Raw genomic sequence first — 27596 nt, 5'->3', positions numbered from 1 at the left:
GTGACTATGTATTTCACTTATCAGTGTCAGCTGTGTATGATATGATTACTACTGGAAGCCATTGTAGACACAGCCACACAATCTGAGGTTCAATGACTCTTAATTTAACCTTTTATTATAGCAAAGAATCTGCAGTGTAACCTACAAGCAGACCAATATGCAGAATTAGTGTTGCAATCCACAATTAAATAGTCGCTGATTTACATTTATATCAGTTTAAAGTCTGTTGGGTCTGCTCACAGGAGTTATCAGCTTTTACCAGACAGCAGTTGAACTGTTCACTAAAAGCCTTGAGTAACACTGGTGCGGCCTCTTCAGTCGTGACATCACGACCAAGCTCTCGACTGAGCGAAGTGACTCCTTTTCCCACAATCCCACAGGGCACAATGTTCTCAAACCAGCTCAAATCAGTGTTGCAGTTCAGAGCCAATCCATGAGATGTCACATATCTCCCACAGTGGATGCCTGAAAATACATGCAAGTAGTAAACAGTTACAATATTGCTGGAAACTTAATATTTTAAAATAATGGAGAGAAAAAAATAAAATAAATCAAAGTAATTACCAATAGCACATATTTTGTTATTTCCAACCCAGACTCCGGTGTCCGGAGACGTGGAGGCTTTGATCCCAAACTTGCTGCACATGTTAATCACTGTCTTCTCTATTTCACACACATACCACCTCACACTCTTCTTAAAGCAGCCCAGGTTAAGAATGGGGTAACAGACCAGCTGCCCTGGCCCGTGGAAAGTTATCAGGCCTCCTCGGTTTGTGCGGAAGAAGTCCGCACCCAGATCTTTCAGTCTCTGCTCCTCTTCAGCGGGGTACTGAACTCGCCTAATCCCAACAGTGTAAACAGGAGAGTGCTCACAGAGCAGCAGGGTGTTCGGAGTCGGGTTAGAAGAATCAAAATGCTGTCTGATATAGTGCTGCTGTATCTGTAGAGCACTGCGGTAAGCAACCCTCCCCAGATTCACAACACTGACTGGAGTCTTCCCAAGTGACATCTTGATTTTGGAGAATCGAAAGGCTCTCAGGTTTGCATGGTCTTGCCTGCAGAAAAAAAAAACTTACAGTAAAAACATGATATTAAAAAAAAAAATACTTAAAAGACAGACAGAGATGAATACACACATGCATCTGAAAAGGTTTAAACAATGTTCTTACTACTGGCTGTGCTTTACTATAAAGATTATACGTGATACTGCACAGTAGTGATCTGCCACATCATATCATACACAATAATAATGTCAGAATGTTAAAATATTATTGGTTTTAAATGCAAAAAAAAAATTCCATTTCCACAAATCTGTGATAACAGTGCTATACGGTCTGTTTTGTATATGTTTTGCTATCTACTATAAACCTCAAAGGGAAATTTATATATAATTTTATTATACTAATCTTGTAAGTCTGTTGTTTACACAATAGACAGAAGTTTTACTGAATGTTTAAATCTGTTAAAATACAGTAGTATAAACTACTTAGTTAAAAAAAAGGTCACAACCTGGATTTAACTAAGCAAACAGGTCACATTATGCCTCACATTGGATAATTACTGCATGGGTGATCATATTTCAGCTGGCGACAAGTTATTTAACCCGAACTGATGCAGTGAGTAGCTTCTGCTTTGTTAAACAACCATGTGAAAATACCTATCCTGTGGTCGTGAAAAAGATGTTGCTCTTTTTAGAAAGGTCAAATTAATAAATTATTAGCATGCACCATACATTGGACTCTGGAGAGATGGAAGAAGGTCATGTGGTCTGATGAGTCCAGGTTTACCCTGTTCCAGAGTGATGGCTCTTCAGGGTAAAAAGAGATGTAAAGTGCTAAAGTGATGCACCATTTATGCCTAGTGTCTACCGTACAGGTCTGTGGGGGCAGTGTGATGATCTTGGGTTGCTGCAGATGGTCAGGTCTAGGTTCAGCAACAGTAAGTGACCAAAGAATAAGGTCAGCTGACTACATGAATATACTGAATTGACAATGCCAGGATTCATGGTGCTCGAAATGTAAAAAAGTGCAAGGTTCAGGGAGAATTAGATATAATTTTCACACATGGATTGTTCACCACAGAGTCCAGACCTTAACACCATTGAGAATCCTTGGGATGAAACTATGGGAAAAACTTAATGCAACTCTGGGGAGAAATAAATCTTTTGACATTGCAGAAGTGTGCCACAGCAAAGGCATGCTTTAATCAAAGCTAAAGGTAGTCCAACAAAATATAAGAGTGTGTGACTTCTTTTATTTTGCTATTTTTTACTTGACATTATTTAATAGAATACATTTTGTGTTCAACTCTGCCTATAGGCTTTTTTTTTCACTATATTCAAGAAAAAGCTTATAGGTGGAGTTATATACAATGTATTCTATTAAAAACATCAACAGTGTGGCAGAAAAAATAACTGTTGATGGGGACAAAAGTTGTGAGCCTCTGATAAATCACAGTATTGATATACACATTATTTGTCACATAATATGTAATATGAATTGTATGGGAAATAATCTCAGATTAGTCACCTCCAGTCTTTGCAAAATCCTAGCCTGTGACTAAAAAGTCTGTGAATAGTCTTTAGAAGTGAGAGGGTGTCCTACTTTAGTATATTAAGTCTTTTTAAAGTCGTGTACGTTATGGTAAGCATTACTCAACAAAACATATTCTATAAGTTACTTGTCAAGAGCTAAGCTGGTCAGCCTACTCACTATCATTATACATCAGTGCATGTTTACATAAAGGCAATTAATATCAATATAGACTTTATTTTCCATTACAGTACCTGTTTACATCAAACGCGGGTTTCCTCTGAAAAATAAATGAATAAATGACTCTCCTGTCACACTGTTTCCAGTAGCCAGCACACACTGTCTCTACTGTCTGCTGTCTCTGGTGCTCAGTTTAAAGTGTGTGTACAGTATGAGGGTAACAGCGGGCGGCCATGTTGCCCCAAGAGTTTATCAAAAAGACAAGATTAACCAAAACAGACGAAACGAAACGACTTGTAATCTTGAGTTGGCCGTGTTTTTTAAATAAATGACACTTTAAAATAAGCATTAAATCATGTAAGATGAATGCTCCTTGTCTGTGTGTGATTTAAGCAGTGAATAAACTGAGCATATTTAAAGTTTATTTAAAAAAGGCTGTACAGTCTTCTTTCTGAAGTATCTTGGGTTTTTTACCTTCGTGTACTCTGACAGGGATTGGGTGATCACAGTGCTCCATCTGCTGGCCTGGAGAGAGTTTTCCCTACTGCAGGGGTGTCCAAACTACGGCCCGCGGGCCATTTGCGGCCCGTTTCCTCTTTTGGAGAGGCCCGCGAGGTATTTTAGAAATAGAAGGAAAGTTGGCCCGCTGTTAAGCAGGTTTTTATAATGTGAGAATCAAAGTTTAAACGCTAGGTGTCAGAAACAGGCCAAAGAGTCGGAGAGGGTGCGCATTTCTAGCGCAGAAAAACGGGGCAAAAGAATCTAAAAGCGGAGAGGGTGCGCATTTCTAGCGAAGAAAATCGGGGTAAAAGCGTCTAAAAGCGGAGAGGGTGCGCATTTCTAGTGCAAAAAACGGGCTAAAGAGTCTAAAAGTTGCTGTAATTAAGGAGTTTAATATTAAGAGACATCATGAAATTAAACATCAATTTGAAAAATCTTAGTTTACACAACACTGTCAAAGATAAAGGCAGTTAGTCAAGTAAAATGGTGTGTAAATGAAATAATCAGTAAAAAGTATTATTTAAAGTGGTATATTTCATAATTTGTTTTATTACAGAGTGTGGCCCGTGACTTCAAATATATTTCTCCTTCTGGCCCCCAACAAAAAAAGTTTGGACATCCCTGCCCTACTGTATTAGAGGCCAAGAGCACAAAATGGCAGAGTAGAACTGATATAGATATTTAACAACAACAATAATAATACTAATAATGTCCGTTAATCACATACCTGTCAAGTCTCCCGTTTTGGCCGGGAAACTACCGTATTTTACTCCTCTTTCCCGCCGTCCTCCCGCATTAGTATTTTCCCGTAAATTTCCCGTATTATATTAAAATTTAAAAAACTTTATTATTGAGGAGACAGGGCACTGACCGATCTGTGTCTGTTAACCAATCGTGGTGCCGGTTCAAGGAGAAAGTCCCGCCTTTCAGGAGAAACAGCCAATCAGCTTGCTGGTTTCGCGGAGCGCAAAGGCATATCAGATTCTAATAATCTAATTTTAGTGTGTAAGTGGTTCACATGTGGTTATTTTAGATTTCTTGTAAACCTGTCTTAAAATGTAAGGAATACTAAATCTTCGTTGGGCTGGTGGGACGACTTTAAGCGGACGGAGGAAATTATCCCTTATTTTTAAATCTAAAACTTGACAGGTATGTACTAAACTCTGGCTATCCACTACATTAAGCTTCTAGCTAATTAGTTAAGCTAGCTAAAATAATTTTCCTTCATTATGTTAATTTATTTTGCACTTCTCAGCCACTGTATTGTTATAATACCATGCTCCACAGACGTAATTTGGGGGGCTTTTTCAAAAAACAGTTACGGTTACGTTTCCCTTTAGACCACCCACAAGCTCATCCACTGGCTGCCATTTCTTGCTGTGTCTAAAATCTTCTAAAATCTAAATTTCGTCCATGCCCTGCTCTCTCTCTCTCCTTCTCTCCATTGGTTGGAGCTGGGCTGGGTATATTTTTGGGGATTGTTTATTTTATTTTATTATTAATTGATTTAGTGGTCAACCTTACCCTGACTACCCTGCTCCTCTCTCATCCTTTATATAACCATTGTGAAGGCGGCCCTGGAGATAGGGGCGTGGCCACCGTGACCCCACAGTGCAGAATAACAGAATAACACCAGGAATGGATTAACTTAAACATCTCTTTATTTAATAACTTGTTTTATACCACCCTGCTCTCGAGTTTTGTTTTCTTTTGCGTCTGCTGCCCCTCCCTGTCTGTTTGCTGCCTCTCCTCCTCTGCCTGTTGAGCTTCCCTCCTCTATTTGCTTGCTGCCTTTCCCCCCTCTGTCTGCTACTGTTGTTTTATAATTGCATTAGTCAAACAGTCTGTGGAGATAGCTTCTTTCACATTCATGTCTAATCAGGTGGGTTTTACTGTCTGTTTTCTTGCAAGGGCGCTCCTTTAACAGCTCGGCCTTCTGTTTCAGCTCCTCAATCTTCTTCTCCTGCTCCTTAAACCTCTGCTTCAGCTCCTTAAACTTCTTCAGATCATCAGCCCTCTTCTTCTCCTGCTCCATAATCTCCTGCTCCAGCTCCATACGAATCTCCTCCAGCTCCGCAGCTTTCTGAACCTGTACCTCAACGTTCTGCACCTGCTCTTGAAACTTCTGATCCAGCTCTATAAACTTCTGCAGCAGCTCCTTTTTTTTCATCTTCTTCATGGATTCACTCCGCTGTTCCTTTCGGCCTATTTCAGAGGCTTTTCTCAGCTTTTTAAACCACCGAGCCACCTTTATAAACAGCCCTACTCTCTTCAGCTCTTCCTGGAAGGTCTTTTTGGTCCTCGTTTCTTTCTCCTTGTTCATGGCTTTCTCATACTCAAAGGCCTTTTTAGCTTCTGATAGCTGGATGTCCTGCTTTGCTATGTATGTAAGCAACGTCTTCTCTCTAACCCTCCACTCCTCTCGCTCCTCCATCATTCTCAGTTTTAACATGTCAAAGTCCATGTTAACAACGTACTGCTGCTCTGCTGCACTGACGAACTGCTGTTCTGCTGCACTGACGAACTGCTGCTCTGCTGCACTGACGCACTGCAACTGACTGGTTATTATTCAGTTTTGAGTTTGTTAAATTGGTTTCAGTACTTAAACCAATACTTAGTATTTAATTGAGCTTATGCTTATTTGTTAATATTGTTATTATTATTATTATTATTATTATTATTATTATTATTATTATAAGGAGTAGTAGTAGTAGTAGTATTGTTGTGACACACACACACACACAGAATATGTAGCATACATATATACATGCATATATATTTATACACATATATATATATCCCGAAAGACAACATTAACCCTTTGAACTCTAGGTTTTGGTGTGTCTTTCCTTTGTTTTTTTTTCAGTTCATTTTTTAGGTCTTATAGCACAGTAATGATATCAGACAGACACATGCCCTGATCTCTTTTACTCCAGAAGACATACAGCTGCTCAAAAATATAATAATTTAAAATGTAAACGGAAGCAGAATTTTTATATTTTCCTGGATCTGATCATGTTTTGGTAAAAAAAATTACCAAGTGCCTGTTTTTTTTTTTTTTTACTTATTTTTGAATGTATAGACTTTAAATATATTCACACCTAAGATATCTTTTTCAAAAATGGTTAGACTAGAGTGTTTATGAGTTGAAAGCATAAGAATATTGATGATTTGAGTTCATTACATGGTTTATTAATTATTACTTTGACAAAATACATGGAGAAACAGCATTAGGCGGAGTTATTTCTCTTGATAATCAATAATCACACCTCTAGGATACATGTAGATACTAAAACCTTGACACTCAGAGCAGCCTATGACTTTCAGTATTTTAATCAGGACACACAAAGAAAACTATATACAAAAATGTAAACTTTTTAGTCTAAATAAATAAAAATGTTTAGCGCAAAATAACTACTTAGTAAAAATGTGCAAGCAATATAAAAACTATATAAAGTAGTGCGCACACCATACCTAGCTTTAGTTTGAGCAAAGCAGGTAGTGTCACACTTTTACTGTGGACACTTTTGAGTCTTTATTTACTGATATTATTTGGTTTGAAACATCATATAAATATGTTTTTGAAGCACTTAAGGTAAATAATATTGGTTGGGGAGGGAGATCTCACTTTTTTAGAATTCTGTTGTATACTTGTATATTTACATTTACCCCTTTGTTAAAAAAACTCAGTAGTGTTGGGTCCTGTGTTTTTTTATTTTTTGACTAAAAGTATTTCATATGATGGTGATTTTCTTATTAAAATAATGTAACCTTACGTTTCATAGAGATTTTTGGAAGAAGTTAATACAAACGTTAGATAACCCAAACCCTGTAGTATCATGAGCTTTTACTAAAGGACCAGATATATTCCATCAGTGAATCCATTCCTCAATAAAGTATGCAAAACAGTACATTAACAATGGATTTCATTTAACAATGTATTAATGTTAACAATTCACTTGTTTCTAAATTGTTTTTTTTACCTTTTATGACACGCTGAAACAAATTATTAAAATAAATATTAATAATTGTTAGTCCTAAGGGGCCTACACTATTAATACTCTTTAATAATTACTCATATATCCTGAATGCAAAGTCTTGCTTCTTTTAACCTGTTCTTTCTTTTGATCAGTTCAGTCCCGATCAGCTCAGTTCATTTCAGTTCTCTCCACATTTCCTCTCTTTCTAGTTTATCCATCTTTTCTACCCATTCTAAACAATATATTACACCACAATACATGAAAACAAACTGTAACAGACCCTAACTCTAACCCTGAATTATTCAATTAAGTTAATTTGGCAACATGCACAACTCACCTATTAAAATTAACTACTTTTGCATCATTTTCTTTCTCTTTTTACTTTTCACAAACTTGTTTAAACATTGTCACACTAAGTTGCTGTATAGTTGCTCAAAACCTACAATAATAGTAAAAAAAAAATCCAGAAAAAAAACATTTGAATTTGCCTGGAATCCCTCTATTTTCTCAGGACATGTGGTCTTACTGTGAACTACAAATGAACAGAAGCCAGTTTACAGCAGTGTTTCTCAACCCTGTTCCCGCATATTCTACTGCATATTCCCACTGTTCTGCATATTTTAGAGCTTTCTCTGCTCGAATGGCACTTAGTAAAGTAAGTGATGGTATGATGCGTTTAATACGCTACTGGATAGTGATTGATTTATTGTTCATAGGGGGCTAAGGGATTTTAACAGGTAAGCTCAATAAATTATTGTTTATTAGCTAATCAGTTGGATTCGGTGGAAAACACACAATTTTAGGACAGTGATCAGGGTTAAGAAACTGCTTTAAACTAACATAAAGTACTGAACCAACATAAAGTACTGTACTAAAGTTCATCTGGTCCACTTCCTCCTGGTTGGGTTGTTGTGGTGGGTCCAAAATCTACCTGAAATCATATTTATGTATTTCGTTGCTCATTTTTTGTCGAATTTTAGTTTACTATATAATTTGAACAGACAAACTGACCCTTACCCTGTGCCAAAATTATTGATGAATTGACCAATAGAAATACTTTAAAATCACCTGAAATAAAGTATTTTTACATTGATTTTCACTGAAAGTTAAGAAGGTTTTATCTCTCTCCTGTAAAGTTGCTGTTTTGGAGATACTTGTATTTCATTGCACAGCGACAATTGACTTTTTTCCTTTCTTTTCATTCATTTCTTCCCCCTTCCACACCCAAGGTGTATGTATTATAAATTGATAAAACTGGAACTGGAAAAGGGCCCAGTACAAGCCATTTTCACTTTTTTGTACTTTCTTTTCTATTATTACACAGTACCAGTCTCATCCAATTAGTTTTCTTTTAACATGGTAAATTTATTATTGAAGATATTAAAGCTATAAGCTTTTTTGTAGTGGCTACTAGAGAGGCTACTTAGCTTTTTTCTAAGTAGCCACTTTTAGCTTTGAGGACAGATCTGCACACTCTTGATATTTTCTCAGTGATATAGAGATACTCTATATTAAGTGATGGTGTCCAGCAATGTTAATAATTCTTTAAGAATAATATGTAACTGAACTGTGTGTAATACCACTCTTATGTCCTCTTTTCTTTTATTTAATTATTGTGGAGTGTATGTGAATATCAATGCAAATCTTTATTTATTTATATGTTAACCTGGCTTCTGCTAGTGTGAATATATTATTCGATCCTCATTAAACAATACGTTTAAAAAAAGTCCTAAGCTGACCGTTTATACCAGAACTAATCTGCTCTGCTTTCTCAGTCCAGGATGTCCCATGACTCTCCTCATCCCAAAGCAAAACCCATGAAGAGACTAAACAGCATTATGCACAATCAGAACCATTCATTTCAATTTCAGTAACGTCTAATTCAATTTCTGAGTGAATGGACTCCATTTGGAGTGCTGGAATGTGTTCATATTAAGTTCGCTCCACCTTTTCAGAGGTAAGAATGTAGCTGCTCAGCAGTCAGTGCTTCAAACAGATCTGAAGGATAGCCAGCAGCAATGATGATCCATCAAAGAATGATACTTCTGTGTCTTTTGATCATGCTGGTCATTGCAGGTAAGTGTTTACTGAAATCCTAAAACTGCATAGCTGGTCTATTTGCCACTTATTGACCCTTTATCTCATATGAACTGCTTTGTGTCACATTTAATTATGCACATTCTTTGGTGTTACTATTGTTAGAAACATAATTTGTGTTAGAGTAACAGCGTCTCTGGATAATAGATAATTTACAACTTGAAACTTAAAAAAAAATCTGAACATTTTTTGAATAACCCTGAAAAAATTGAGTTTAAAACCAGGTTTTGCTGGAAACTGGTTTTGGTGGTCTAAGCTGATATTTAATGGGCAAGGTGGATAAATTGCTTCTTTACTAAGGAAAACATATTTTATGTAAGATGGTAAGCTAGCTGATTGACCAGTGAATATGCTAGATGTGTAAACGAAATACTGTATGTTGTCCTTCCATGGACATACAGTCTTAATAATCAAGGTGCTTTAGATTTAGGATCTTCTTATGTTCTCATTATGGTTAATTGGTGCTGATTGGATCATAAAAGGTTACAGCAACCTTAATTATTAGGTGTGGGATTTTTGTGTAGTTAAATGGAAACGAGTGGGTTAGTAAAGTATAGGGGAAGGGAATGGGCTGGACCTTTTCTAACTTTGAGTGATGCCATAGAAGGACAAGCTTTAGTTTATTAAGCTTTAAAACTAGTTAGGGACCTTTTAAGTGCATTAAGAACCAAAGTGGTATGATATGAGCCACTGCTTTTGTATTTTTAAGAGTGTGTATGTGGTAAAACTAATTGAATACATTTGTCTTTTTCTATATTGAATAAAACCATTGTTTTCTGATGGCAGGTACAGGAAATGCAGTGGTGTTTCCATGGGGCTGTACAAACTACAGCGGAGTTTGTCGTCCAGTCTGTCTGCCTGCAGAGCTGCCCTTTGGACCTTTTGGTTGCGCAAAGGGATTTATGTAGGTTTAGATTTTTCCTCTTTTTACAGCAGAGAAACATCTTTATACAAGGAATATTTAATTGTATTTCAATTCTTTATACATTTCCCACACTCATCATGTTAATCTATTTTTTTTTTCAGTTGCTGTGTGTCCCATATTATTCTCTGAAGACTGGAGTACATCAAAACACTGTGATAATTTCAGCATTACATCACAGCTTATAACCTATTAGTGTCCATCTGCAACAGGTCATCTCTATTGTTCAGTGCTGTTATGTAACTCAACTGCATCATTATATAAGAATATACTGTAATCTGTGGTTTATGCTATGTTTATCCTCATGGATACAAAATAAAGAATGAGGCTTATTAAGTACAGTTTTGATGTGACCAACACGTCTGAACTAATAAAAAATGTAAACAAAATGAAGAAAATGATTTATTCATATTCACTCAAGACTTTATCACCAACAATTCACAATGTCTTGCCATGAGCACATTGGTCAGTATTCAGCATTACTCACAAGATAACACCTCACAGCTTATACAGGTTTGGGTATTTCCAAACCATTCTCTTAGGTAACACTTTATGATTATTTAAATACTGATATGCCATGACTTTTGGCATGTCAGCATATTTATCATCATATTGTTGTGAAAGCAGAAATAATTCCTTATTTGAAAATGCCAACTTTTAATGGAGGCTAATGTAATTTAATTAACATAATTAATTTTCCCACCATGACTCCTATTCATTGACACATATGCCAAAAAAGATCAGAATCGATGGAAAACATACCAAAGGTTTAATGGGCAGTTACGTTAAAAAATATATATTTTAATGACTTCTTGAAACAAGAAACAAAGACATTATGATTTGATATTATTTAAATATAAAAACTTTTGTAATGCCAAATTCATGTGCATTTAAGCAATAATACATTTGAGATTCGTGCTATAATGAGTAATATTGGCACTACTATGCTGCAGTCGTAGGCATTATTATTGCGATTATGCCACAGTTCCATTATCACTCTTTATTGAAAGATTTTGAGTTAAAGGGGAAGAGAAAATACAATCTGTTTGGTTATATACTCTTGGTATAGTTCCATTACTGCTCTGTTTGTAGCTGTTTGGTTTGTAAGCGCTGCATCGTTGCTAGATTACCTGTCTGTGGCAGAGTAATACATGGAGAGCTTCAGTTACAGTACATTACTAGATGATAATGGCACTCATAGAACGCATTTCAGTCAATCACATTGCAGGGTCGGAACCAACTGTGGTGAAATATAGAAAATATAACTGCAGTGCAGGTCACATTAAATATTAACACTGTGATTAAAGAAATAACAGGTATGCTTGATTTTCTTTATGCAGTGCTGAGTCTAGCCTCTACGCTACTGCCAGATTGTGAACTGTGCTTCTGGGAGGCTGTGTTTGATTGTTTAGCCTGTAAATTTAGAGTGTAAAAAATATCTCTGTGAAGTGTGTATAGATCTGACTCACCACCTGACCCTTTTTAAAGTAGACAATGTATCTATGGACTAAGCTAGATTTAATGGAATATTTCGCTGTTTCTTAATCTAATCTTAAACTTTTGTAAAAAAAAAAAAAAAAAGAGGGGGGGGGGTGGAAATGATTTTGAGCAACGCTATAAAAGAACTGCATTTGTTTCCATTATGAAGTGACATTTTGGACCCATGTCAAAAGTCATGGGATAGCAGTATGTATTTTGATCTAAAGTGATGAAATGTCGCTTTAGGATGACTTGGGAACATCCACACTTGTGTATGTTGTGAGGTGTTTTCCTGTGAGCGAGGAACACTATCCAGCATGGTATTTAATTGCTTGAGTCACAGTGTTACATGTGTACCAGGAATACATCATATAATGCATTGCCACTGTCTAGAATTGTCCTTGCAAACAGAAAATAGACTCTATCTCGCATAAATCGCATGCACATTAAGTACAAGGGACCCCACAATCCTGCATATCCTGCCAGTCAATGCAGCAAAGTTTCAAGTGAAGTTTCCTTAAACACACAAATAACATACATACCAAAAATGACATTACTCAAAGAAACCTCTGTAGCATCTGTTCTTATCATAGCTGATTATATCAACACCTGTCCTTGACCTCGAATAGATTATATTTTGGTTCCTCCAATTGGTTTCTATTATAAGTTATTGTTGAATTATCACATTTTCTGTTTTCTAAGTACAGGGATGTTTTGTCTATGACATCTAACCATAACCTGACAGCAAAGAATATTGAATAAACCTTACTTTTTGGATGCCTTACATCTTTTAAGGTTGATGATGGAGAAAATAACTTTATTTAACATTGCCTTATCGGTTTGTGTTAAAATTCTGATATTAAATCATCCTTCATTTAAAAGTTTTGAATGGTTGCGCTGAGCTCTCCTTCATACAAGCCATACATATAAAACCTTAATGATAAATCAGTGTTGGATTAACATAAAACCAATACGCACAAATAAATTAATTCTGACATCGGAGATCAGCATTGATTCACTGCATTAGTAATGGAAAAATTAAAGTTGATTCAACATCCTTTTGCTATCTGGGTATGCTTTGCTATGCTGAGTATTACTTTAACAGATATCAAAGCTCTATAATTCCTGCACACAACAAACACAGCTACAGTCCAGCTGCAAGTTGTCTGAGCATAATAAACTAAATGGCTAAAAACATGGAGAACATTCCCAGAATTCCTCCACACTCTCTTTATAGTAAATGTCTCAGTAAGAATATTAATTGAACCCACTCAAACTGCTGCATTCACTTAAATCAATAGATCAGTGCCAAAAACTACATGAAAAGGGCAGACTGCACATGATTCTGCTGGATTAAAGCCCTGCACTTAAAGCATATAATTACATTTATTTATTACTCCTAACATAGTTCTTTCTAGTATCACAAACACAGTGGTGCATAGTATACACTCTCAAATATCCAGAGCTTTTTCCACCAAAAAAAACAAAACACACAAACTGTCACTTCAACTCATTACAAACAGCTTTAATTGAGCAACTAACAATTTGATGCAAATGTACAATTTGTAAATTGTATGTATTTGAATTTATGGCTTCAAAAAGACAAGTAGTCCAAAAAGTTACTCAAAGTAATCAGATTATTTTCCTTTAAAATAGTAATTCATTAAATTATGCTACAATTCATCATTTTAAACTTTTGATTTATTACCACCTTTAGTCTGTTTATTTTATTTTACCGATTTATTTATTTTCTGTTTTTACTTTTGGCCTTCTACCTTTTCATTGATTTCTTTTATTTTGTCCTTTTATTTATTTTATTTTTTGCTTTACCTTTTTTATTTTATTTCTATCATTTCTTTAACATTTTAATGTAAATATTAGCTACTTTTTATCTCTTTATTTGACTGCTTTAAAATGTATTCTGTACACTTATTCTTTTATTCAGAATTATTTTGATTATTCTTATAGACATCCTAATTGTTTGTTTTTCTAATGCTTTTTTCGTTTAATATTTATTGTTTTGTTTATGAAGTTACGTATTTTCCTTATTTTTTTCTTATTACCTGAATAAATACTTGATCTAATTTTTTTACTTTTTTATTTTTTCAGACCCTCTAAGTTGTTCTGCTGCACTGAAAATGGTCAACCCAATTTGATACATTTCAGTATTCACTATTAAATCATAGGTAACTTAGCTACATTAGTTAATTGGCTTCTGTCTCAAATCATCTTTTTTTTACTTAAATTAATTAAATTGAATCACTTCAACATGCCTACTGAGACTGTTCTCTAAGTGAACACTTTAAGCTAAAGAAAGTAGTTAACGCTACAGCGGCTGTAAACGGCCATTGGTGTTGACGTTCCCTGACTTCACCCCGTGTTTCTTTTCCTACGTGTATTCTTACTTGTCCCGCCTTCCTTTGCTACGATTGGCTACTAGTTCATGCCTCCGATGCTGTCGTTGGCTCCTGTTAAACGCGGGCTACCAGTAACGAATCGTAGCAAAGAATGCGGTTCAATATTAGCCAATCCCGATAAAGAGGGCGGGGAATGTCGGAATACAGGTGGAAAAAAAAACAACCTCGTCCTGCTCCCCTGATGCAAAAAAACTGGGCGGGGTTTGTTTTCAAACCGAGCAGTGAGATACCAATGAAAATGGCGGCCACAGGGTGCGCCAAATCCGCTGGAGGACTGGAGCAGAGGAGCCAGCCCGGGCTGCACTTACCTGCCCGGTCCCTGACTCTGGAGGAGGCGCGGTGTCCGGTCTGCCAGGAGATCCTGCTGGAGCCCGTCACCATGCCGTGCGGCCACTCCGTCTGCCTGCACTGCTTCAGGCGGACGGTGCAGTTGAGCACTCTGTGCTGCCCTTTATGCCGGCTGAGAGTGTCCAGCTGGGCCCGTAAACAGTCCCGGGAGAAGAGCCTGGTCAACACCGAGCTGTGGGAGAAGGTCCGCCAGAGTTACCCAGAGAGATGCAGGCGGAGAATAGAGCAGAGAGACGGAGCGACGGCGGGGGAAGGTAAGTTACTGAAAACAGCTGAATATAACTTTACTGCTGACCCCAGAACAGACAGAAGAGGCTTTTGCTAACGTTACGGCCCCTCTGGCCTCACTAGCTAACCTAGTTAATTAGACAGTTAAATTACTCTGTGGTTAGTTAACGTTAAAGGTTTGACAGAATTTAATTGACGAATTTTCAGTTCAGTTAACGTTAACTAAAGCCAGTTTTACTAACCTAAATGTGTCATATGTCTCCTGATAACTGTCACTTCAGACTCAACTGTCAAACAACTCAAGTACTGTTGGGTAATAACGCTAACTAAATAACTAACGTTAACGTTACTTTATCCAGGTGTTATTTAGCGTTATGTTTAATCATTTTTCACATAAAATAACACTGAGATATAGTTACGTAGCGTTACATGTCCTATCTCAGTTTGTAACAGTAGAAAAGCTCAAATAACAGCTCTCTGTAATGTCAGATAACGCTAATGTACCCAGCTGTTACTCCACGTCTTTACCTTGTTGTACTACTGTAGCTACTGTAGTAGAAGGTAACTAATGATAGACGTTTTATCCTAAAATGACACCAAAGATACAAACTCCTAGCAAAATATTTTGTTAAGAGACCAGTTCAGTTTCCTTATTAGTTTCTCTTTGCTATTTATTGGTTTATATTGAGTAAATTGAAGATTGTTGTTTTCTTCTATAAACTACAGACAACATTTCTCCCAAATCTCCAATAAAAAGATTGTCATTTAGAGCATTTATTTGCAGAAAAAAAGATGCAGAGCTTTCAGGCCGAAGATAATGCAAAGAAAACAAGTTCATATTCATAAAGTTTTAAGAGTTCAGAATAGAGACCGACCGATATGGGTTTTTCTAAGGCCGATGCCGATACCGATCATTAGTGGTCAGAGTCAGCCGATGGCCGATGTGACCTGCCGATTTTTAGGGCCGATATGCTATCGTATTATATTTATTTGGCATGCTTAAAATCATACTAGTAAGAGGAGGAACAACAGTTGTAAACTTCACACAATTTATTGAAAATAAGGTTAGCATTTTATAGTGACTTTAATGTTACTATATCACTATATGTTAATAAAAAATATATTAATTTTATTTAGATTGTATTATCCATAACATTTTATTTTATTCATTATATAACATATGTTCTATATACACTATATATTCATGTTTATAGTAGAAATATTATGTTGGCTATTATATAAAATTTACTGTAGGGGCCTACTAATTAACAAATGTATGACTTGTTGCAGTCTGTTAGTCTATTAATTATTCATTTTAATATGTTTAACAGAGTGCAAGAAGACTTCCATAATGTGACAACTTTAGATAGTTACTCCAAAACGGCAAAGCTCATTTCTTCTTCAACTCCATGCAGTTGAAAACGAATGGACATGGGAGGACAATGTTATAAAATGTTCACATTAGGGCTGCAGCTATTATTTTACAAAAATGGGTGACGTTTAAATTAAGAATAAAATTATAAATAATGCAAAAACAGACAGGTGCTGTAATTTAAATATAGCTTTATCTGTTTTTTTTTCTTCTTCAAATGAGCTCCTTAGCCAGAGAAACGCGTCTCATCAGCTGTACTGGAGGTTCGGTGCGTGAGCGGAAAATGAGTTGAGAAAGCTGAAGAGCGCGGACTTTATAGGTTCAGGATAAAATGAGCTTTTATCAGAAAAGTCTGGAGGGGGTTCTAAAGTAGAACCCGACAAAACAGAAAATTCTGCTCATCGTTTCATTTAATATCTAACAGCGCAAACCGCTTTAAACGGGTGAGTTTTACAGCAGAACAGCAGGAGGCGGCATGATTTAATGTCTGTTTGTAGTGAAGGAAAAAGAGATGTTTTATTTTAACTCCATTATTTTAGAAACTATTTGTTTTATTAATTCGTTTACAATAAAGCTTATTTATATACAGTGTTGGGAGTAACGGCGTTAAAACTAACGCCGTTACTTTTTTTCAGTAACGAGTAATCTAACTAATTACTATGACTGTAACTATAACGCCGTTACCATTTCCGACACCCCGTTACTGCACGTTACTTTAGCAGCTCTATGAACTTTTTTTTTTAATTTCGCTTTGCCCTGGTTAACCCCTCCTCTGTCCGGTGAACTTGAGTTTCTGGCCGCTGTGCCTGTGGTTTGGCGTGGTGAAGTGAGGCACAATTGTGACGATTTGCTGCTCTAATCAATTCAGTGATTGCCGTGGACAACCCAAGTTCTTTTTAGCTGCTCCGGTTTTTGTGGTGCTGCTGCTTTCTATTTTAGAGCTTAGATTCTCATGCCCGAATCCCACCTGACCTGAGGACCGACCCGAAATCAGGCTCCTATTTTTATTTTATATAAAGCTCTGGTGTGATAATCACAATGTTGCTAAGTAACCAATTATTATTGTTCACTAAAGCGAACGAAATAGCGAAAATTGAAAGTGAAAAACATTTGTGTTAACTGAATCTAATAAAAACGGTAATTAAAAGGAAAAACATAACTATCTCGAACTGTATTTTGTGTTTATAAAACTAACTAAAACGAACTGAAATTACTGATAGAATACCCTCATTTTTGTGTTTAATTTATTTATAAGCGCTGTTGTACAGCGGAGTTGTACAGCGGGAGTTGTTGTGCCGAGCGCGCGGCACTCGTGGTCCGTTAGTTCTTGTGTAAAGCGCTCGCGCTAGCAAGCCCACCCTAAAATGAACAGAAAAAATAAAAACAAAATAAAATTAAACTATAATAAAAATGAAAAATGGAATCACGTAGCTCTGGGCGCACGTGAACGCCTCCGCGTTTGACTTGCAGCATTGTGTGTAGCTGTTCTTAAAAATCATTTAAATTAAATAATAGTTCTATGCTTCTATGTTACAGTGTTAATTAACATAATTCTGATTATATTTCGCTCATTCAATCAGCCCGAAAACAGACAGTTTATGGGGCGGATCGGGTCAGGCTCATAATGACAGTTTATGGTTCGGGCTTGGGCAGAATGTGCACGGGCTCCGGCTGGGTCGGATTTTTTGGGCATGATCTAAGCTCTATTCTCTTTTGGTGAAGCTGTTATATTAATACCATTTTAACGGGCATTAAATTGTTGTTTTTGTCCATTATTTTGTTTTATATATACATATTTCTTTTGAGTGTGGCTTGGTTTGTTAAATTTCATCACCAGACGCGTTTTTCCGCTTTTTTCAGTATTACAAGTTTTAGTAATTTTCTTTGGTTGTGTGGAGAATTTCGTTTTATTTTTTTGAAATTCGTTAGATTATATTTTTGTCAACATTTTGGGTTTATTTTCGTTTGTTATTTTTTGTTATTTTTCTAATAATAATAGTAAATGCATAATTGATTTCCTTTTTTTGACGGGCGAATAATAAAAAGTAACGCGATAGTTACTTTTACTGGTAACTAATTACTTTTATAGTGGAGTAACTCCCTTAGTAACTCAGTTACTTTTTTGGAGAAGTAACGAGTAACTATAACTAATTACTTTTTCAAAGTAACGTGCCCAACACTGTTTATATATAAGGAGAAGTACAGTCCTCTAATAATCCTGACTAACCAGTAATTATTATTTCAGCGCAGCTGATGCTGCGAATATCCTTAAACAGTTTTAGTCCTGCCCTTTCATTTCGTCTAAAAATAATTTAAATACTGAAAATATCAAGTGTTAATTTGATTTTATTTACTTAGATTTTCGTTTCTGAAGAAGAGACGTCAGTTATTTTATACTAGAGCTTATAGATAGGGCTTGCCTTGCATAGTCAGGGCGCATTCCAAATGCACTCCTGCCATCAACGCTAAGCATAGTTTCGTTTGGAGAGAAATGCTACAACACCGATGCAGTTGAAATTCTATTCTTTTTCAGTAAATGAAGCAACATCACAGATTACTAATCATGAGAGAAAATATAGACTTTGGGACACTGGATTGTAAAAATGGATGCCTTACCCGTTGAAAGTCTTGCTCACTCTTGAAACCTTGCGCTGCGTTCCAAGTAGCTGCCCGCAGATGTGCCGGATTAAAATCGGCGCGGCCAAATAAGAAAATCGGCCGATGCCGATTGATAAAAAAATAACAAAAATCGGCCGATTAAATCGGCTGGCCGATCGATCGGTCGGCCTCTAGTTCAGAAATCAATATTTGGTGGATTTGCTCTGTTGTTTATTCACAGTTCTCCTCCACCAGTTTTACACACTGCTTCTGGATAACTTTGTCACTCCTGGTGCAAAAAATTTAAGCAGTTCAGCTTCAGCAGTTTTTAAATTTGGTAAAATCTAAAACAAAAAAACTCAATCTTTAAGGGATCTTTTTTTCCAGATATGTATTTCCAGTAAAAAACTTTAACTTTATATATTTTTTTCTATTGTGTTATATATATCTGTAGCTTAAATGGAGCTTAACCTATTAAAACTTAAATGTTAAAATGTTAGTTGAGTTTATTAGTAAAAATTTTGGTTTTTGACTTGTATTGTAGCTTGCAAAATGTACCTGCTACTATCACTAGTGAAAAAATATAATTAAACTTGATATTCCTTAAAAATATAATCGATTCTCGATTATAATTTTTGTTCTTATATAAAATAGCATAGGCGATTGTTATTTTTTTTGTAAGAATTTAGAATAGTAAGCAGCATTCAACATTATCTACAGCTTTTATATTAAACACGCTACAAATATAACCTCCTTGTATTTCAGTTAAAGAAAAGTTTAAAATCTGAAAATTACTGCCACGTAAAAGTATTCCTTGCAGAAAACAAGCAAGACTGTGGAAATCTGTTTGGAAAAAATCCTAGCTAACATATGGCACACATGACTGCTTGCTGTCACTTTTCTTGCCTAGATTGCATCAACACAAATGGCTGATAACACTGTGTGGGATACTCTCTAGCTCACACCAGACTCATCAAACTTTTAATTCTAACAATCTAGTGGCTTTTATATTATAAACATTGACAAAATATGTCAGGTTTAGATGACCTTGGATTCCACAGTGTGAAATATTGAAACTTTTTTCTGTCATAGAATATCCAGCATTGACAGATTTCTAAATATGGGCCTGATGCTAACTAGAGAATTGTGTCACAACCAACTTCTACTCGACCACCACCTGCAATCAAGAAAAATTACATACTGAGCCTGTACATGCAGCTGGGTGGAGGTGGATTACTGGTGTTTTCATGCAGTGGTGGAAAAGGGAGAGATAGATAGATAGATGAATAGAGAGAGAGCGAGAGAGAGCCTTGTACTAAGTTGATCCTTTGGCAAAAGTTAATATTATTGAGTTGAAAACCCAAAATATGACCTAGATAAAAAGTTAGGGGAGCGGAAAATTAAGAGTTCACTAAAAGGCACAGTTTATCACATTGGTGTCAGGGAGTAATTTATTTTGGCTCTGATTGTGGTAAACTGTTCAACGTTTAAACATATATATAGACATTATAATTAAAATTACCAAAACTATTAAGAATCAGCATCATAGTTGCCAGGTTATGAAATTTACATAAAAACAGATTCCCAAAATCCATCAATCATAAAGTACATGCGTAACCAACAGAAGGTGCTGTCTTTCTCTTAAAATATAGACATGTCAAATTTGGCATGCATTATTAAATAAAATGACCACATCACCTCTGGTCTGTTTGTTTTCAGATGGTTCTTTTTTCTGGTTTGATTAAGGGAGACTGGATGAATGAGCATTTTATGTTTATATGCAAGCCAGCTCTGCTGGTGTCAGAACCACATATTACTTGTATCCATATATTTTCAACCTTTATCAGTTTGTCATGTTTCTAAATAGTTTTGTTCTGTATTAGTTGATTACTGTGCCAGCAGTCCTGTTCACTTTTCTTTTTTTTTTGGTTAATAAATTTGGCTTGGGTTCTTGATGGTCAATGTTGTCTTTTTAATTTTTTTTTCTCTCTCCTACAGATGTTTTTCGTTCACCTACACAAATATATAAGGCTGGAGAAGTGCGGCAGGAGTATGAAAAACAAAAAATTAAGGTCAGTTTCCAAAATATTAATTCAAGCATTGTTTCTGGCAGTCCCTACAATCCCTATCCCCTTATGTTTGACCTTTTTAAGTGTTCAATGTAAAGGATACACCATAAACCTAAGTGCAATTAAATAATACAATAATTAAGTTTATCTAACTATAATATTTTGGTGAATAGTGAAATGAACTCTAATATTTATAGTTGATTAACACACTCACTTCACTTGTGTAAGATAATCTTTTTGGGGTGTTTTGAGTTGAATGATTGAAGTAAATGTATTAACCTGGGCTGTTAGCTGTAATGAATTGAATTGTCTGATAAAAAGGGTGATATTTCAGGTGTACCTTATGTTTGAGCAGTGCAACTCTTAATGAGTAAAGCTCACACATTTCCCATTGGTTCATGGCCGTTATGTTGATGCTAATGTCAATGGTGTTTACTTGTCATAATAGAACATATTTGTAAGACTATTTGTGTTACTGCAGTTAAAATGATGCCCAGTAGGAGGCATTAGTGTATTAATGGTGTGCTTATATTGCTTATATTGCAAAATAACTAATGCATAAAACAATACCTGCATACTTGAAATGATTAATTAAAGGGAAGAGAGAGTGAATTACATACATTAGATTAAACATTAATTGTACATTAAGCATTTTTCTTATTGTCCAGTAATTTGCAGTGTTCTTTTAGCCTCAAACATGAAAACTGTTTAGTGTGTTGTGCTTTAAAGGGGAGCTGACATGGATGCTTGACATGATTCTATTGTTAAACCAGCTGTAGTTTTGTATTGTTTCTATCACACAAAACTGTCACGATTAATAGACCAACAGAAATGGTCCAGATGAAAATGTATTTAAGTTTTAATAATAATTTAATGTAAAATAAATAGTAGTTTAGTCTACAAAATGTTGACTTAAAAACAGAGCTTGAGATTACTGCACATAGAAACAGATACCATAAAAGTAAATAAATAAGTTATTTATATTATTCTAATGACCACTACTAGCTAGGGATACATTAGATTATTTTTTTTAGTATCCAGAAATGCAAATGTATAAATCTCTCTGGATAAAAAGGTTTGTGTTCTAGTGCATTAAATAGGGGTTAATAGTGTTTTAGTACATTAAATTAATCTGATTTGTTGGATCATGTTTCTAGGTGGCTGTGGAAGAGGAAACTGAGGAGAGAAAGAAAAAAATGCCTCATCACAGAAAAGAAGAATGTGGACTGCTATACTGTCATGATTCTGTATGTTTTACTCATTTTCTTTTTACTTGTTTCTTTGTGATTAAGTAAGAAAAAAATCAACTCTCTTTAGTGTACAGAGATTGGGCATTTCCTTCACAGCACAGCATTTCTATTACTATTAGACGTGTTTAAGTTAATGTACGGTTGCTTTTCTAGTTAGTGCAGTCCTATCAAGCATTTCATTTAGGACAGTCCAGTTTGACAGTAGGAACACTCCACCCGTACTCTGGTGTACACAAAACAAGAACACTGTGCTCTGCCAAGAATCACTGGATTTATTTATTTTTTAACTGTTTGACAGGGGTTAGGTTATTTCATCTTGCAGCAATAGCTGCTGCTAGTAACAGCATGTTCGAACATCTGCAGAACCTCTTATTTTATGTACTGAGTTTTATACATGTGTAAAAGTCAAGTTTGATGATGATATATTGTCTCTGAAGAGATTTGTGCTTAGAAGATAAATACCACATTGTTAGAGAGATTGTAAGAGAGTAGCATAAGATTAATTTTCTTACTTATTTTTAAGTTATATTATCTTCTAAAATGGTCATGAAATGTTGCATAATTCAATAAGTAATAGACAATTCAGCATTTGTCAAGGAATACTTCTTGCCCAAACAAAAATATGTTTAGTAGATTAATTAATAAACCTGTATTGATTTTGCAGTGTAACAAATTTAAACTTTAAACAAAACAGGATGCCATCATCTTGTTTATTTATTTATTAATTTTTTCAGTCATTTGGAGTTCTGTCAGACTCTGAGAATAAAGAGCCTATAGGGATGAGGACCAGGCATGTATCTGCATTTGTGCGGAAAACAAGGCTTTCTCCGGCATCCAACAGAAGGTACTGACACACCTTTACTTCGTAATCAGAAATCCACTTCAAATCCACTGTTCTTTGCAAGTACCTTTGATTAGTGTTGTGGTATATTGTTTGTTTGTTTGTTTTTGTATATCCTTACTCTGTCTCTCCACCTTTTTGCAGTTTTCAGAACAGTGTCGTTCAGAGAAGTAGAAGTTGTACTGACTCTGAGGAAGGCAGAGGAAAAAACAGAGCACAATCCCACATTTCTGTACCAGAGAAGGTATGACATAATAGTGTGTTCAGCTGAGATCCCATTGACATTGGCGCAGCCTAGGCCTTATAACAACCCAATGAGAAACACTGTTTTATCAATTTGTTTGTCTTCTAAGAAAAGTTTTAGAATAAGCATCTTTTCATTTGCACTTTACAGTTTTCAGTGTTTTTAAACTTTGTTACTTTGGTATTTGGCACTCAGTGGACGCTCCTCTGTGCTGCAAAGTAACTTTATAGATTTTTGATAATTCATGCAGTCTAAAATATATGTAGCCATTAATACCACATGCTGTTTGTTTTTGTTCTAGGCTGGTGTAACTCACAGTTTCAACGCTGGAATCCTCCTGTCCTCTGAGAACAGTCGTTCCTTCTCGGCCCCTGTTCTCCCACTTGATAAGAGGCATCACTGGCGTGCCATATTGGCCTCTCCTCCTACCTCGCTAGTGCCTCACAGTAAACCAGAGAGATCCATTAGCCCTGAGAGCAATGACAGCATCTCTGAGGAGCTGAACCACTTCAAGCCCATCGTCTGCTCCCCGTGCACCCCACCAAAGAGGTTGCCAGACGGGCGGCTAATGGAGCCCACTATAGTCAAGTCCACTCCAAGGAACCTGACCCAAAGCCTCCAGAAAACCACCAGCTATGAGGCCAGCCCTACCATCCTTCAGAAGTGGAAGCAGATTGAGGTTGATCGCCAGTGCATCCGGGTGACATCCAAAGGTACCATCACCAGCCCAGTGGCAGATGATCTAACAGTCAAGCAAAGTTCAGGAGAAGAGACTGAGGGCAAATCCTGCAACTGTGTTCCAGTTGAAAAGGACAGGCAAGGTCAGCAACTTGCCTGCAATCAAAATACCGTTGTTCATGGAAAGAAGAAAGAGAAGTTGAGTAATAAGAGACGATTGATTTTTGATCAGTGTAGCAGAGAAGGAGAGACACAATCAGTGACAGCAAATGCAGTGCCTGCATTGATAACACTAGATAGTTCTGACGTTCACAAGTCACACAATGCTTGTAAAGCACAGGGTGAAGTCTTTAAATCACCTGTAAGTGGAAAACATGCTGGAGTAAGTCATTGTAATCAGGGTACTGAGGACCTTCAGGACTTGAATGAGACTGAGCCCACAGTCAAGAGTTGTGTACCCAACAGACCTACCTCAAGAAGGGGCAAGAAGAGGAGCCAGAAAACCAAACATTTAGAACTGACTGGGAAAATAAAAATATCCAGGACAGAAAGCTGTGATCCTTGTGAACCTCAGCAAGGAGACAGACATTTCTACACGGTTGCACAGATGCATCAGGAGCGAAAAGACAGAGAACTGGCGCTAAAGCTGCAAAGACAATATGACAAAGAATGCCAGATGATCGAAAGACATAAGACGAGTTCTGATAAGTACTCTCTGCGCTCCTGGGCCTCCACGGGCAGTAGAGCAGTGCGAAATCCACGCAGATCAGGAAGAATTTCTGGAAGACTCAAACACTTTCAGTTGTGAGTCTCAAATCAAGAACAAAAGCAAATTGAGCAAGACTTATGCTGTTTGTGGGGCAGATAATGTTGACACATCTTAGAATGGTTTTAGTCTGGGGACAACTATAGCAGTTATTTTGTTATTTTACCTCACAAAAAATTGCATGTTAAAAAAAAATAATTCCCACATAGTTGTGCTAAAAATGGCTCTGTTGTATGATACAGTTACAGCAGATATATTTTCCCTTGAACATGCACTGACATGCCTAAAGTCATGAGATTAAATTGGGATAAATTGATTATGAAGTGTTACCTCAGAATACGGCTTAAGAATACCCACACTTTATGCAAGTTACAGACAAGTTGTGAGGTGTTACCTTGTGAGTGGGGATAAACTGTGGCCAGCACGCTTATCTGAGTAAGGCCTGGTGGTGCTTGCATGATGGATGGGATGTTTTTTATTTCCAAAACTGTGCAGACATTTAATATTCCTCGATCCACAGTATCGAGTGTGCTATAAATAGACATCGTAGACAGCACACAGTGGAAGCAGAAGCGGCAGCATCTAATCTAAATCGTCTGTGTAAACAGACAAGTGAGTCTGGCCGAAATCACATCCACATTCAATGCAGAAGATCCCTCAAGTATATCTTTCAGATCAGTGCAGTGCTTCTTAGATTCCATGGGCCGTGGCAAAAGTCATGGGACATTACTGATTCCTGTCCCATGACATGTGGCATGTCAGTGTCATTGAATTTTGCTTTTCTATGCTCAGTTTGCTGAAAGAGTTAAGACTTCCTGTCTAAAATGACCCCCAACCACATCAATCAAGGGACTGTTATTTTGAATTATTAAGCTCTTTGAAAAAAAATATGTGAAATAGCCTATCTTTATGCAATCTTTATGTAACAAGTTACTGCTATAAATCTAATTTTATTTTGTTAAAATCCAGAAAAGCACTAATATGGAAATGCTGTAAATCCATTGTAATTTTAATAGCAATTAGCTCTATTTCTTTTTGTATTAAAACATACTTCTTATGTGCTCAGTATGTATGATGTCAATGAGAGCAACTTGAATTTCTGGCCAACAGACATATGCAGTGCTTTCACTCTAATTGGGATGGCACTATAAAAGCTTTATATACAGTACATTACCCAACTCAGTAGCTCAGTTAAAACATGTTCTGTTGCTTTGAGATTTTTTTTTTTTTTTTTTTTTTTTTTTTTTTTTTTAAATATAATTTTTTTTGGAAATTAATCAACTTGTGGACTTGACCCCATGTTGTGCATTAGGTTTGCACATGTGTGAGATGCTTCTCTGTTATTTTTCTTTTTTTATTTCCCTTGTGTTTTAAGTATTCTTCACTACAGATGACTATTTAGGAAAGAGTGCATATCATAAAAGGGTTTTGGTGTACTCAGCAAGCCTTTATCCTTGAATTTTACTGCTAAATGAAACACTTGCACTATAAATGAACAGGCGTATATACTTTGCATACAATATGCTCTTAAAAAAAAGTTACTTCACAGGGTTTTTTAAGCAATGTCCCACACAAACCACTTTTGGTATCATAAAGAACGCTCCAAAAAGATCTTTGTAAATGTAAAGAATCTTCAAGTGATTTACCAAAATTGTTTTTTTATGGAACCAAAAGTGTTTTTTCTGTGATTAAATTAATCTTACAATGTTTTTAGTCTGGGGCAACTAGCGGTTATTTTGTTTTTATCTGACAAATAATTGCATACATAATTATACTAAAATTTGTTCTGTATGATACAGATATAGCAAAAACATATGCTCTCAACATGCACTGACATTCAGAAAGTCAAGAGATAGCAGAATATAACTTCAGCATTAACTGTTGCTTCTATATGAAACCAAAGTTAGTTCTTCTATGAGATTGATCAAAGGACCCATTGAAGTACCTTTATTTTGAAGAGTGTCCATCACTGTAGACTGTTCTGACAGGAGACATGTACTAATAATGTCTAATAAATGTGCCAAAATTGGTGATCTTGCCAGTGATTTAGACCATCCAACCACGTTTATGCCTTTTCTGCCTCACCCACCATCATTTCAGAACAATTTATTTGTAAGCTTTGTCTACACAAACTGTGCATCTCAGATCTCCAGTAGGTACTGTGTAATAAGTTCAGAACAATACTGTTAAAGACACAGAATTCGCGGGATGTGAAGGATCAGCTGGGCATGGTCTGGCTTTGAATGTGTGAAGTATTTGATATGTTTGGCATTGTGTGTTAGATTACATTCAGAGAATGTGTCAGATTTGTGTATGCTTTGAAAATCATGTAAATAATGGGACCAAATGCACCCATTGTTGTATTATTTTTAAACAATATTTTAATAATAGGGCAGTTTAAGCCACAGGATTGTTCAGCTCAACACTGTAAACCTGCAGTGTTTTATTTCTAAATTACAAGCCAAAATGAAATGTAGCATATCAGTACAGAATTTATTTTTCCTCTCTTTTGTTTGTTTTGTAGAATTTAATTTTAATGTGTTAAAAAAGATCATAACTGCATTATTTTACTAGTAGTAAAAGTAAATTCAGCCTCTGATCAAACTGATGCATTACTGTTGTTAAGATTTTTGAGAATCTGAAAAATGTGGCTGTTTTGACAAACTGTAGTTCAGTATTGTTCATTAGTTATACAGCTCAGCTGAAGTTTAATTTCTTTTCACAATGTATTTTCACACAATGATTAGTATCCACAATTGGTTTCAATTAAACTGATGCAAATGGATTCTTGAGGTAAACCAAGAGACTCTTTCTGACAATTTTATTCATCTAATATGAATAAATAATAGATAAATATTAAATAAAAAATTGTTTACTTACTACCTTGTTCCTCTTCTTTGTTGATTATAGAAAAGTGTAGAAGCTCTTTTTTCATGTTCATATTTAATTAATTATAATTAAACAGTGTATTTACAGTCTTTTGAAACGTAAATCAAATATTTTGAAATATTGAGGTCTGAGTCTTCTTTGAAAAGATAGTCTGTTTTCAAAAAGATTAGAATTTTTAAGAGGGTAGTTTAATTCTACAGACCATA

The 27596-nt window shown here is 35.9% G+C and overlaps 2 protein-coding genes across 3 annotated transcripts; one reads left to right on the top strand and one right to left on the bottom strand.

The window, feature by feature from the left end:
- Window positions 1-83: 83 nt before the first annotated feature.
- Window positions 84-14496, bottom strand: lipt2 (lipoyl(octanoyl) transferase 2). Of its 2 annotated transcripts, none has more exons than XM_015602313.3 (3): window positions 14416-14496; window positions 565-1055; window positions 84-465 (listed from the first exon to the last, which is right to left on the bottom strand). In XM_015602313.3, the coding sequence occupies exons 2-3, from the start codon at window positions 1007-1009 to the stop codon at window positions 212-214; spliced, it is 699 nt and encodes a 232-aa protein (XP_015457799.3). In that variant the 5' UTR covers window positions 1010-1055; window positions 14416-14496; the 3' UTR covers window positions 84-211. The 2 variants fall into 2 exon arrangements, with proteins under 2 accessions (XP_015457799.3, XP_007236839.3); XM_007236777.4 differs by lacking the exon at window positions 14416-14496 and adding an exon at window positions 2786-3043.
- Window positions 14226-27380, top strand: rnf169 (ring finger protein 169). The gene is made up of 6 exons (XM_007236780.4): window positions 14226-14709; window positions 20652-20725; window positions 21880-21969; window positions 22707-22816; window positions 22958-23057; window positions 23359-27380. The coding sequence occupies exons 1-6, from the start codon at window positions 14241-14243 to the stop codon at window positions 24541-24543; spliced, it is 2028 nt and encodes a 675-aa protein (XP_007236842.4). The 5' UTR covers window positions 14226-14240; the 3' UTR covers window positions 24544-27380.
- Window positions 27381-27596: the final 216 nt, after the last annotated feature.

Source organism: Astyanax mexicanus, chromosome 18 (genome assembly GCF_023375975.1).
Source record: "Astyanax mexicanus isolate ESR-SI-001 chromosome 18, AstMex3_surface, whole genome shotgun sequence".
Classification (NCBI taxonomy): Eukaryota; Metazoa; Chordata; class Actinopteri; order Characiformes; family Acestrorhamphidae; genus Astyanax; species Astyanax mexicanus.
Note: the sequence above shows the minus strand (reverse complement) of the source record. Positions and strands in the feature narration are given on the sequence as shown.

Coding starts and splice junctions, on each gene's coding strand:
- lipt2 (XM_015602313.3), bottom strand. CDS start 1,009: ATGTCACTTGGGAAGACTCCAGTCAGTGTTGTGAATCTGGGGAGGGTT. Junction 466..564: donor TAACAAAATATGTGCTATTG/GTAATTACTTTG, acceptor ATGTATTTTCAG/GCATCCACTGTGGGAGATAT.
- rnf169 (XM_007236780.4), top strand. CDS start 14,241: ATGTCGGAATACAGGTGGAAAAAAAAACAACCTCGTCCTGCTCCCCTG. Junction 14,710..20,651: donor CGGAGCGACGGCGGGGGAAG/GTAAGTTACTGA, acceptor TCTCTCCTACAG/ATGTTTTTCGTTCACCTACA. Junction 22,817..22,957: donor TCTCCGGCATCCAACAGAAG/GTACTGACACAC, acceptor ACCTTTTTGCAG/TTTTCAGAACAGTGTCGTTC.